General features: G+C 45.2%; 1 protein-coding gene across 2 annotated transcripts in view; it reads right to left on the bottom strand.

The window, feature by feature from the left end:
- THSD4 (thrombospondin type 1 domain containing 4) overlaps window positions 1–13,711 on the bottom strand; it is a 595,914-nt gene that overhangs the window by 557,485 nt on the left and 24,718 nt on the right. For both annotated transcript variants that reach the window (XM_036347721.1, XM_036347731.1), the window contains exons 2-3: window positions 12,659–12,767; window positions 1,483–1,552 (exon numbers count right to left, since the gene is read on the bottom strand). In XM_036347721.1, the coding sequence (XP_036203614.1) occupies window positions 1,483–1,552; window positions 12,659–12,687 (99 nt within the window). In that variant the 5' untranslated portion in view covers window positions 12,688–12,767. The remainder of the gene's footprint in view (window positions 1–1,482; window positions 1,553–12,658; window positions 12,768–13,711) is intronic.

Genomic DNA, 13,711 nt, shown 5'->3' with positions numbered 1-13,711 from the left:
CAGCATGGTGCCTTCTTCTGGGTTGCAGACTTCTCACTGTATCCTCTCATGGCAGAGCAAGCTATCTCAGGATTCTAATAAGGATGCTAATTCCATTTGCTCCCAAGACATATTCACCGCCCAAAGGCGCATAGAGATGGGGGTAGGGTTGTGTGCAAATTTCCAACATGATGTTTAGACCTTGGCCAGGTTTTCCATTCATTCAATCATTCAACAAGTATTTTATTGAGCACCTATAATATTCTGATTCCAGGAGCTGAGAATATGACAGTACACAAGGTAGGGCAGATCCCACTTTCATGAAGCTGACATCTGAGTGGGGCATACAATGCAATACAGGTTTATATCAAGCCTAGAAAAACAAAGCCAGAACATAATACCCAAACCTAAAAGAAATTAGACTAATCAGGCAAGAATATTAAGAACTTCTCCCAAGAAGGTTCACATCTAGGCAAACCCATACACACTCTTTTCTCGTTCCCGTCTCTCCTGGACTTCCCCTGTGAAAACCCCGTCTCAGGAAAGGTTCCAACCGACTCAGTCACGCTTAGGTACACACAGCTCTGAAGTGTCGGTGTTTTGTTACAGGTAGACATGAGGTGGCAGAAGGGAACTCCACAGACCCTCTCAGCGTCATATCGTGCATCTACCTCTAAGGAAACATCCATCACGCACCTGCACAAGGCTGGTTTAGGCAACAGTGAATAGTTCATTTACTATGAAACACACAGAGCCTGGAGGGAAGTGTGCTGGATACTGTCTGTGCGTGCCTCCAGATGCTCTGTGACCCTTCTCCACCCAGCTCTGTGGCCCCAGGAGGCTGGCCTTCAAGGACTGCATCAGGGCTTTTTGTCTTCTGTCTGTGGTTGGATTCAGCTAAAGGGAATCACCACAGGAGAAAGAGGGGAGGAGGAGAGAGGGCCAGGTCCTGATTTCCCTGCTCCCTCCCTGCCTGGCTGCTGGCTGGCAGTGGCTGTGTCCTCTATCAGAAATCATGGCTCCCTATTAGGGTTCCTTTTCTATAGTCACAGCCACAGTCACAGCCACAGCTATCTATCGCTACAGCCGTCTCTCTAATCATCCACACCCCTTGCCCCTGGTGGTGCCCCTAGAGCAGTGGTCGCCAATTTTTCGGACCTCACGGACCACCAGTTGGTGACCGCTGCCCTAGAGGGCAAAGCTCCATGCTGGTGCCCACCATTCCCAGGTATGTAGTCTTCTCACTGCCCTCTCTCACCTGCCCCATTCTAAAAGGCACAGGCTGCAAAGCCAGCACCACCCTCTAATCAGAGACTCGGAGCTTCATTTTTCAGCTCCAAGGACTTAGGGGGTTTTGGAGGGCTGGTGAACATCCTTTAAATGGTGTTTCCTTGCAGAACCAGCGGTGACTCACCTCCAAAAAGAACAAAACTCAGGGTGGTAACTAGAGTGACACCAACCCTCTGTGCAGAGAAGAAAAGCCTCTGAATGGCCATGGCTTACCTTTCTGTGTTCAGTGGAAGGATGTGAGCCGATGAGCTGGAATCCTAACAGCAGCAGGTAACCCAGGACTCTGAGAAGGAAAAACAGCAACAGGCAGGACGGTGAGCATGTTCCAGGCAGCAACACCAGCAGAAGGAGCATTTCCGTCTCATCACTGGAAGGGAGACACCAGTCCAACCCGGGGTCTGGGATGTGACCCAGTGAAGAGGCAAAGGGCAGCCCCCGGGAGGGGAGGCAGCGGACTGTGGGCAGGGCTGTGGCACCGGACAGATCTGGGATCAAACCCAGCAATACCACTTACCAGCAGGGTTTCTAGGTCAGAACAGTTAACCTCTTTGAGCCCCGTCCTCTTCCTGGTAAGGTGGGGATAACACAGAAGCTGGGCCCAAGGGTTAGGGAGGACTGAATGCAACAATGTGCCATGTCTGACACAGTGAGTGCTAGTGCACGCTGAGTGCTCCCGGAGCCGGTTAGGTCTGGGCTCTGGAGCCGGGCCAGGGGAGTTCCTCTCCCACACACAGGCCGTCCTCAGAGCCTTTTCCTTGCCAGTCCTTGGTCCTTGGTGTCACATATGTTCCCCCGGGGCGGGATTAGCTGTGTTAAGCCCCACTGTCACCAGCCCTGATTAGGGCTTGTCATCAAATAAAGGGAAGGTACGGAAATAGGAGCCAGCTGGCCCTGAGACAGCGAGTGTGCTGGGAGAGCGTGAGCTTTGGATTCAAACACATGGAGGCTAGAATCCCAACTCCACCCTTCCCATCGGGGTGATGCTGGATCAGCTGAGTCTGCGCCTCCTTGTGCTCATCTTCTGTGAGGATCACTGACGCCTACAGAGGTGAAAACTCCCGCACAGACAGGCAGGCAGGCAGAGGAGACAAGTATTGTCAAGTAATTAAATGCCCAAAGCCCCCTGATTTCAAACCAATGGCATTGTTTTAAGCATCCCTACAAAAGGCCTTGGGCCCTACTGAGCTGTCTTGAATCCTTTCTAGAGGTTAACCCTGAGGACAGAAGGTAAGCAACCCAGTGGTCCTCAACCTGACTGAGACCTCCAACAGAACTGAGAGATAAAAAACACTGCCTTGTCCAAGAAAATACCCTCTGTGGAGGTGGAGATGAAGAAGGAAGCCTGTCTGAATCTGGGCTGAAGGCTTGCGGCATTAGAAGAGGCTCCTACCGTCTCTAAGAATCCTAAATTCCACCCAAACCCCCATTTTGGATGTGAATGAGCCCAGCCCTACCAGACCATACAGCACGGATATGACAAACTGGTTAGAGACTGCGCTGGGGCAGGAAGCAGGGTGAAGGGACATGCAGCCAGGTGTTAAATGCATCCTTCCTGCTGAGGCCCCAGCACAAGAACCAAGCGTATTCCATGTGCACACATTCCAAAGGGAAGGGCTGAACGCCTCTGAGGACTGAAAAAGGATGTGCACCTCCCCAAGATATCTTCCAGCAAAGGGGCAGGGGTGTCTAAAGCAGTGGGCGTGCACATGGAGGTAGAAAAAACACAGCTTTTTTCTAATGGTATCCTTACTGGATCCAATTTGTGCTCTAAACCAAGAAACATGTGCATCATGACTCAGGAGTCTATGTGCTTTGGTTACATGACCTTGGGCAAATCACCTCTGTGCCTCAGTTTCCTCATCTATAAAATGGAAATAATATTGCCTGCCCTGCTGACCTCAAATGAGTGAATGTGCGAGAAAGCACATTATGAACCATGCCTACAAATCTGAATGATTTGTAACACATCCTGGCACTGTTACTCATTTAAGAAAACAACAACATAGCTTGGTGTGGTTTTGTTAAAAAAAAAAAAAAAAAAAAACAAGCAGCAGCTCTATAAATGTGTTACACCCCAGGCCCTCAAAGTTCTTGGCAGGCACCTAAGCCACACATCTATAATGTAATCAGAAGCAATTCTGCATAACTGCTCATCCCAGGTTGCACTTCCAAAACTTCAGGGCACTTGGGGCAGGAAAGGGCGAGAAAGACTGGAGGAGGGAAGAGTCTAAATTTGTCCCTGTCTCAGAGGAACTGCTCTCCAGGTCGCCTGGTCAGCTGTACTCCCAGATATTCCTGAGCTTGTTCCCTCACCTCCATGTGTCTTATGGAGAAAAGGCCCCCTGGCCCTGAAGAAAACAGCACTTCTCCCCCAGGCCGGACAATATTTGTCTCCAGCACTTACTATCTCACAGACGATGACTTTATTCATTTAAAGTACACCTCTGCCCACTGGAGTATAAGCTCCAGGAGATTTGAGAATTGTTTCATCTCTACTTTATCCCAGCAACTAGCAGTGTCTGCTATATAGTTAGAGCTCAATTCATTGAATTAATGAATGATGTCACATCATCTTGAAATGTCAAGATAAGTGGAAATAGTGTGAATTACCATATTAAAAATGTCCAAGGTAATCTGGGAAATTTTGAAAAGTTCTGTCATGAAAAACTTATAAAAATCAGTTACATTTTTTAATTTCTATGCGATGCCCCAAAATCCATTCTCATAGGATTGACACAAGGTATGGCAGCAAAACGTTTGCTAGTGCCGCCTGTTACAAAAATTCAACACTAGTAGTACTTAGATGTTCAAATGCTTCTTTTCTTCATTGAGCTGGGCCCCAGTGAGGCTAAAATGCATAGGGGACCCAATACAGTTCATCCTGAAATAAAATCTTAGTTACTCAATGGGCTCTGGTCTGAATGGACTAGAATAAATCCCCCCAACGGGGACATTATTCTGTGGCTGCAATAGCAGCAGCGCTAGCAATATACAGCCCCGGGGCCAGAGGAAACCCCACCAAGGGCGGTAAGTTTCCCACCCCTGCTCACAGACTCTGCCTTGGGATACCCCGCCCTGCTCACACATACCTATCCAATTGGTAGTCTGTAGCTGTGCCCACACCTTTTCAACACGCCAACAATCTAGCCCAAATCCTTGTTCCTCCTGACCCAATTCGAAATTAATGTTCAGGGAATGCGAGAGCATGTGTGTGTCTGTGTGTGTGCAGCTCCAGCTCGTGTGTTATTTCACTTCGATAGTTTGCTTTGGCAAACTGCTCCCAGCTTGCAACATTTTGACAGACTGAAGGCTACCAGGGCCTTTGGCAAACAAATCACAGTTCCCTCCGAGCAGTGGGGGAGCCACATTCCTACCAAGGCTACCTGATTCACCTTGTAGGCGAATTTCACACCAATCAGAAAAAGAAAAAGATATGCCATCTCCCCGGTGTTGTCCTAGAGTTTAAACACACCATCATTCCGTTTTCTCATGTAGAAAATAATTCGCATTGAAATTTGGTACAAGATCTGCATCATGGAACTGGGGCTCTGGACTTCTGTGTTTGCCTTGCCCCCCCACCCTCATACCCACCCACGATCCTCAACTCCAGTGAGGGTGGGTCATGTCACAGCCACTGTGTTCCTCAATTAACTCAACACCACTTGAGCATATCAAGTAACAAAACAAGGAACACAGAAAAAAATCTTAACTTCTTTTCTTCTTTAGTTAATACAACCCAAGAGATATTTGGGGAGCAACCTGATCACTAATAAAATTATATTGACCTTAACAAAAGAGAGCCAAAATCTTAGCATTGAAGTGAAATCTGTACCTACTGCACTCTGGAGATCAAAAAAGTTTGCTAAGCATGCATTTTACATCTTCGCTCAATCTTCTGCCTTCCTCAGACAGCAGTTAAGAGTAAAAAAAGCAATGATCTTGGTTAGCGATACTTGATGGTTACCACCAATATCAATTCTTACAAATATTATTGCATTTAATCCACAACCATCCCATCAGATACTTTTATTATACCCATTTTGTAGGTGAGGAAATTGAGGCACAGAGAGGCGAAGGCATCTACTGAAGGGGAAAAGCCTAATTCCCATGCCAGCAGTCAGACCCTTGGCCTGGACCCTTAACCACTGTGCTCTGGGGCCTCACTGGAAATAACACACCTTTAAACCAAGCATTCACATTTGATCACATCAATTTCCTTCCCCAGTCTTATGAGGCTGTGGCTTCACACATCTTGTTTTACTTTCTGTCACTGCTTGCAAAAATAACCAGAAAATGAGTGAATGCAATACAATCTCGTTTATCCAGCCTCACCAGAGAACATTAGAAGTTTTAAAACAATTGAAACTAACCATTTAAACTTCAACCTTGAAAGAAAAATCATTCTATTTATTCCCTCTGCTTTCTCATAAAACATATGTTGAGCTTAAGTAACCTTTCTTAGGTGGGTCACCAGTGTGCATATCTACCAATCTGCGCAGCAGTAGGTGGTGGCCTTGGAGCAGAGAGGTTGAGAGCCCAGTGCCTGGGGCTCTCTGAATCCCACTGGCCTTTTGCTGTCACCTCCCCGCTGTCAGGCATTGCCTCCTGGACTGTGGATGAGCCTGTGTACTCCTAATCGGCTCCCTTCGGGGCGGCCTTGACCTTGGAACCCTTTTGACAGCCAAGCTGCAGCCAAACCAAGACCATACAGACTCTGGAGAAAGACCTGTCTGGCTTTTGTGGGGCAAATATTTCCATTTTAAAGCATCGACTTTGGGACACCTATTCTAGCTGCATATTGGTTTTTATTGCTTATTTCCAGCTTATCCACTCTTGCAGCCAGTTCTGGTTTCTAGACCAGGGCCTCTGGAAAAGTGAGGTGTTCTGTCACTGCATAGCTTTTCTGGGCACAACATCCTTTGGTAAATGTCCCTGCTCTCCAGAAAACAGTTCTGATACATCTTTGCAGCTAGCAGAACACTCAGCAGAGTCCACACTCAGGGATAGTAAATAGGAAGTGAATCAAAGAATGGCATGATGGAAAGAAGAAGGGAGAAAGAGGGAGGAAGTATCAGCCACAAAAAAAATGAAAGTGCTGCTGTGACAGACACTTTTCATCAACAAAGTGTTTTCTAAGTGCGTCCAGAATTCTGTCATAAAAATAGAAGAACTGGGAAAAGGAACACAATCGTGAAAGGAGGATTTCTATAAGTTGGAGTCATTGGTTCTGATCCCAGAAGGTCGGTGTTAACTGAGGTCTATAAATCTACTTGGATACGTAAGGAATGGGTAGCTTGAAACCCAATGATCACACCTTGACTTCATTGAACCCTTTTGGTACAGAATGTTCTAGCAAATCCCACAGTCAAGTATTAAGTGATGAGGACATGGTCCAGGTGCAGGGCTGTGCCAGGCATAACAAAAAATCAATACTGTCCGAATCCCTGCCATCATTTTATAGGAAGGGTTTGCCAGGGCAGTCTTCCAAAAATCAATTTTATTTCCTCCTGGCCTCTATGCCTGCCATTCAGATGGCTCCTACCGGGCTTCCCAGAACTCATTCCAGCAGGTTCTTGCTGGTACACTTGTGTTCGTCTGCTCTCACCAGATGACTTGTGTTTATAGAGAGTCAACCATGGTCCCATACCTGTTTATGCCAGTTGCTTTGCGATTACATAAAATATTCATATAACACACAGACCCATGAAATAGAGTGCAAAAATTAAGAGTAGTTGTTAGCTGTTTCTACAAAATGAAGCTGAATGCTTTGTAAAGATGCATTAAAGAAAAGTAGCCAAGGGGAAAAAAAAACTGCTGGCAAATTAGGTGTAGATGAGACAACCATAAATGATTAGGGGAAAGAAAAATAAAACTCTAGAATCATTCTGTACTCAGATTGCTTTGCAAATGTCTTTAAATTCTCACTCCACGTTAAAGAAACCCAAATGCTGAGATAATGCTCATGGGTGTGGTTTGTGCAGGAGAGACAATCGGGGGTTCATGCTCAAAGAAAAGTCCTTGGCCTCACATAAAAACTGGCGAGTGAATGCACATGTGTTTTAAGTAAAAAATAAACTGTTAAAGGTGTGTGTGTATAATTTGTATGATTTTCTACTTTAACCTATTTTATAATTAATGATCCTGGTCAGAAAAGAAAAATTTTCTCCTTTACTCCTTTAATATAAAAGATAATTATTAATTTATTCATTCAATATTCAACAAATATTTATTAAGCATCAACTGGGCAGCGGTTTAGATGTGGGCTACACTAACTGTCCCTGCCTATTAACACCATGAGGTTGAATATGTATGACCCTCCTCTTTTTCCCTCTCCCCCTCCTCCTCTTCTTCTTTCTCATCTTCTTCCTTCCCTTCCTCTCCTCCTTCTCCCCACTCCTTGGTCACTGGCATAAGGACACTGAATTATCCATGGTCCTTCCCAATTCTCACATACTAGGGGCCCAGTGCATGAATTTGTGTATCTTGAAAGGAACTGTGGGCCGTGAGGCTTTGGTGGGCACAGGGGTGGGTCTCAGCCCATCCTCCGTGCCCCGGCCCAACCCCTCCCACCACGGCCGCCGGTCCCCTGTCTGCCAGCAGTCCCGCTCCTGCCACTGCCACTCCCATGCACTGATGGCGCGGGCCCTGCTCGCACCCGCTGACACCACAGAGAAACTGGGGCCAATGCCGGCAGCGAGTGCGAGCAGGGCTGTTGCTGGCAGTGGGTACGAAAGGCAGCTGCTGGCCCTGATCACCCCTCAGGAGCAGGGGGAGGTGGAGAAGCCCTGAGGGGTGATCGGAGCCGGCAGTCGCTGCTTGAACTTGCTGACGGCACTGAGTATCGGGGCCAGTGCTTGGCGCTGGCAGCGGGTGCAAGCGGGGCTGACACTAGCAGCAAGTGCAAGTGCCAGGTGGGACCGCGGTGCACAAGAACAAAGAATTTTCAGTAACCACCAGAGGCTCACCCCAATGACAGCAACTAGCACCCCGCCTTGGTCTGGTGCCCCTGCTCACCTGCTCCACCATCCCACCATGGCCGATGACACCCGCCATGTTCTGCACTCTGCTGCCTGCTGCCAACACCTCCCATGTTCCACATGCGCACCCTGGTGGTCAGCACACATCATAGTAACCGGTTGTTCAGTAGTTTGGTCTATTTGCATATTAGGGTTTTATATATATAGATTTCTTTGCCCCTGAGGGGAATCTCTGTTCTCACTGTTGAGTCATACCTCAAATATCACTATTTTGGGCATTCTCTTTCTCATACATACAAAGACACTTTTTTTACCCACTTTCTTCCTTTCTGTATTCAGGATCTTTTTCAGTTGCCTGAAGAACATCAGCCATCTTTCTCTTTCTCATTTCCTCAATCCCTTTAGTTGTATTTCTAAGCAAAGTAGCTGACAGGCATTACAGTAATATTATTCACTGAAATGTATATCAAGGAAAGGAAAAGTCTTTCTTTTCAGAAGACTAAAACCAGACACTTGACCTAGGGCCATCAATCTGTACAATGCTTAAAATGATCCAGAACTCCCCATAAAATCTATAAAAATCACCATCTAACTCTGTAATCTCTCTAATTACATCTGCATTTCTTCAAAAACTACCATTCAAAATAAGAATCACTGAATCAACTTTATTTCCTGCCAATTTAACCAATCATTTGGTATTTTCATAGTTTTGTTTTCTTCTGTGTTTTCATTTTAAACATAAAACATATCAATTACACTAAAGCACTCCACCAGGTAAAGGAAGAGCCCCAAGCAAGCAGACTGGCTCTAACAGACTCAGCTGGCTGCCCATGGTAGGCAGTCGTCATCGCTTGTTACAGAGCTTCTGGGGAGAATCTGTTTCCTTCAACTCAGTCACTGAACAAGCACATAAGGATGTACCTGTGCATACAAAGAAAAAAGGTACACGATTTGGAACATGTATTTAGCAATATAAACACTTCTCATCACTTAGTACCTTTTCCTCTCTACCTTGGAACAGATTAAGGAACATTCCTTAATCTAGCCTTGACTGACTCTTTGGTCCGAAAGGATTTTACTTACCTTATATTTTGCATGGCATCCAGATCTGGTCCAAGGTTCAGTGACAGCCACTAACCAGTTCCATTAAACGTTTAAATCTTATATTTCTTCTGCTACTGGGTTTAACCGTGATTCTTTTTCATTACTACGGACTCTGAGTGAGCCGAACTATTCTTGCTACATTAGTAGTAAGGGCTTCTCTGTCCCTTTTAATGAGGAAGAAGCTGACTTTATGCTTTTTTGTGACTTGGCAAAAACTGAGCAGGGATTTTTAAACTAAATCTCTACATATCAGAATTGTGAATCCCCTTAAATGTTTTTTCCTCTGAGGGATTTTCTTGGCAGCTAACTTCTAATTTTGACCTGCTTTCCCTATAGGCAGAGAAGTCTGTCAGCTTCTCCAATAGATCTTTACCCATTTGGTCGCCTTGATAAATTTTAAAAAGGCCTAAATATGTGTTTCTCATCTACCATTTTTATCAATGACCTCTTACTCTTAAAGTAACCATAGCCCTTTTCCCCAGAACATTTTGAAAAGTATTTAAACAAAAGACACTCTATGTTTGTTTTCTCTTGGGTGTGGAGAGTTGTGTGATGTCTGTCCAACACTCCCACCACCCGTCCCCAGTTTACATGGCTCTAGAAACAGACTGTGATGTGAAATAGTTTGAGTACCTGGCTTAGGAAGGAGACCTAATGGGAAACTCCAGCAGAGCTCTCCCAAAGAATCTGTCCTCACAATTCACAGTTTCCCCCACCTCCCGCCCGAGTCCTCAGGGGAACTGTCCGGCTGAGCAGCCTGGTTCAAACAATCCCTTCGCAGGGCCCAAAATCCAGAGTCCTGCCACCAGGAGAGCAAGGTGACGTCACACTGTCAAGTACTCCCGCCTGCTCATTTCTAATCTGTGGGCACTTTCTCTGAAATACACTGAGTGGCCAGATTATTATGACCGGCCAGATTATTATGACCATCCCATCAGTACTTCGTTGGGCCACCTTTTGCATTCAATACTGCGGCGATTCTTCTTGGCATTGACTCCACGAGATGTTGAAAGGTGATGCGAGGAATTGGACACCATGCCTGATGAATAGCACTGTCTAGTGCTGTGAGATTTGATGGCTGTGGAACCAGCTGCCTGATGGCTCTTTTAACTTCGCCCCACAAATGCTCAATTGGATTGAGATCTGGTGATTGTGGGGCCACCTAAGCAAGGTAAAGTCTCCCTCATGTTCTTGAAACCACTCCTGCACAATACGAGCACCGTGGCATGGCGCATTGTCTTGTTGGAAGAAGCCATCTCCATTGGGATATGCCATCAACATGATAGGATGAACTTGATCAGCAACAGTACTTAGGCATGTTGTGCTATTCAGATGTTTATAATGATCTGGCTCTCTAGCAACTTCAGCGCGAAAATATAGCTAATTTGCCTACAAACATCAGGTGGTCATAATAATCTGGCCACTCAGTGTAATGCATAGCTTAGAGGTGAGCCCGGGACCCCCTTGATGGGAGAGGGTCTCCACACCACAGATCCTTACAAGGCTATCAGTTAAAATCCTAGGACATCAAGAAAAATATTTGCAAAAGGGGATTTGTCCCAAGTAAAGCCCTTCCTGTGTAGCCTGATGGCCACAATTGTGAGGGTCCTCAGTACTTTTAAGGGCTTTTCCGATAACAGCCAGAAAAGCCAAAGATCTGTTTTCTCATTGATTTTAGAGAGAGAGGAAGGGAGAGGGAGAGAGATTTTACTCTTTTTTACCACATGGTAAACCCAACTTTGGTCATCTGCTGCTCTTTTCAGTTCAGTATGTGACTGTGACATCCACTTCTCTGTACCCCCTTAGGTACTAGTGTTCAACGAGGCCAAGGTCCCTCTGTGGCCAGTGGTTTTACAGCAGTGTGGTGGAGCTTCCACAAAACACATGTATAGTGCATGACTTCAAATACCTTTTAAATTATTTTTTAAACTATTGCTTAAAAATGCACACATGCAAAATTAAGTTAAATGGCAAATATTAACCCTGCAGAGACCATAAAACATTAACGTGGGCTGTTCTGATAATGGCTGGATTTTGCAGAGGCCTCTAACTGTTTCTGACACACTTGTGAATGTCACTGATGAAGAAGGTTGCAGCTCTGCACAGGTTTTTGAACTTCAGGCCTGCACATGTCTGTTCATGTAATTATACAAGCAACTACAGACTACAGTGCACACACACGCACTACTGCACTCAATTAAATGCCAGGCCTAGGCCTAAGAGCACCTGCCAGGCAAATGCTCAAGCACTGGTTGGGCAATCGTATGTGGCACCATCATAATAACATACTATAAACCATTTTACTTTTTAGTAGTCCCTCCACAATAATGTATCGTTATGGGGGGGGCGGGGAGGGGATTACACAATATCCTTGGTGACTCAACTTTGAAACAGAAGGTTCTTCCTTCCCATCTTTCTAGATTCTGAATTAAGTAATCTAAAGAATATCCTAAGATTGCAAGATGAGTTTTAGCAAAAACTGTTACTAATTGCAATTATTTACCTGTACGGATCAAGGTTTTCTTAATACTATGCAGCTAAAACAAGTGTAAAATCAACCAGGTGATGAGGCTGATGTACCAGCTATCAGCCATAAATCCTGAGTTCAAATTTTGGTGTTTACCCAAACAGACTCAATGACCTCATAATGTGTAAATATTACAAAGCTGAACTTGTAAAATAAATTTATCTTTCTTTTTTTTTAATCCTCATCCAAGGATCTGTTTTCTCATTGATTTTACAGAGAGAGGAAGGGAGAGGGAGAGAGAGAGAAACATTGATATGAGAGAGCAACATCTGTCGCCTCCTGTACGTACCCTGACCAGGGATGGAACACACAACCTGGGTATGTGCCCTGAGCAGGAATCAAACCTCGACCTTTTGGAGTATGGAATGACACCCAATTAACTGAGCCACACTGACCGGGGCTAAAATAAATTTATCTTAATGAACTAGTGCCATTGGCTATTTTATATATTGAGATTTTACATAAAATTTTGATTAAAGAATTTTTAAAAGGGTCTATTAGCTTAAAGCTTGAAAATAGCCTCCATGCCGGGGACTACAGTTCCTGAGCGCAGAGCCCTTTTTCTGACTCTACCCTGAAGGAACGTGGCACAGCAGCTGAGGACTCTGAGCACTGGTTTCTGTTCTGCAAATTAGAGAGACTAGTGCTTGTCCCACTTACCTCGCATGGTTGATATTAGGATCAGACAAAAAAATGCAGGTGAAAGTCATAAATGTTTTGAGCAGATTTTGACTTAACTGATCTGGTTTCTTATTCTTTTTTTAAAAGGTTCTCCACTTACCTGAGAAACCCCATGAAATTGGAAACCATGATGCCAGGGTCCAGGGAAAAAGCAAGGGCTCCTGGGAGATGTTGCCAATTTTCTGCAGGTGGGAGTGGTATTCAAACTCCTATAGAAGGAACAACAATGCTATTTTTAGCATGGTGCTTGGGAAAATTCTTCAGGCTACAATGAAACCAGAAGTGAGCAATGGAAGACATGAGAACACAAATTCCACTGACCAGTTATGGTTACCAGATTCCCCAGTTGAAGTCTAATTGTGTATGAACATGAGGCACCAAATTTATAGGCCATTCAGCACAGTGGCTAATCCACACAAGAGGGCCAACAAATACCTATCGATGATGATCTCTGAGACCCTAAGGAAAAGATACCTACTAAGAAAAGCTCCAGGTGGCTAACTGGGCTCAAACTAAAAACCAAATAAATAAACAACAACAACAAAACAGAGCCTAGCAGCCATTTCTACGCAGGAGCCTCTTATGCAAATTGCACTTCGTGGAGAAGCCCGCATTGTGTTTCTGCCATCTGAGCCAGCCCTTGATGAAAGAATTCCTGAAATCTAATTTCAACCAATAGGACTGAGGCTTTCCCTATACAATCAGAGATGTGCAGCTTCAACAAACCAGAGAAGCTCTATGCTGATCCAACAGGATAGAGCTTTTTGGACCAATCAAACTGTGAAGATTTGGAGTCCTCATTTGCATGAGAACAGGCCAATCGGGGAATAGGAGCTGGGACTTCTGTCTGTATAAGCCAGCTCCCCTCTGGTTCTGAGAACGCACTTTTCCTGTCCACCTAGGACTGAAAATTGCATTACCCTGGCTGAGCTGAACCACAAATATGTCTCACTGGAACGGAGTGGAGCAGAGCAGAGCATTGCAAAGCAGACCAGAATGGAGCACAGCAGACCAGGAGGAGAAGAGCAGACAGAGGGCTGGCCCCACAGGTGCCTCACAGCCCTGCTGTTTGCACAGCCATATTGTATCACAATGGGGCTGTTTTGTACTGAAAAAAAGTTTCCTTTTTCATTGCATTCAAAATTGGGGATTC

Source organism: Myotis myotis, unplaced genomic scaffold (genome assembly GCF_014108235.1).
Source record: "Myotis myotis isolate mMyoMyo1 unplaced genomic scaffold, mMyoMyo1.p scaffold_m19_p_1, whole genome shotgun sequence".
Taxonomy (NCBI): Eukaryota; Metazoa; Chordata; class Mammalia; order Chiroptera; family Vespertilionidae; genus Myotis; species Myotis myotis.
This window is presented reverse-complemented; position numbering and strand designations above follow the sequence as displayed.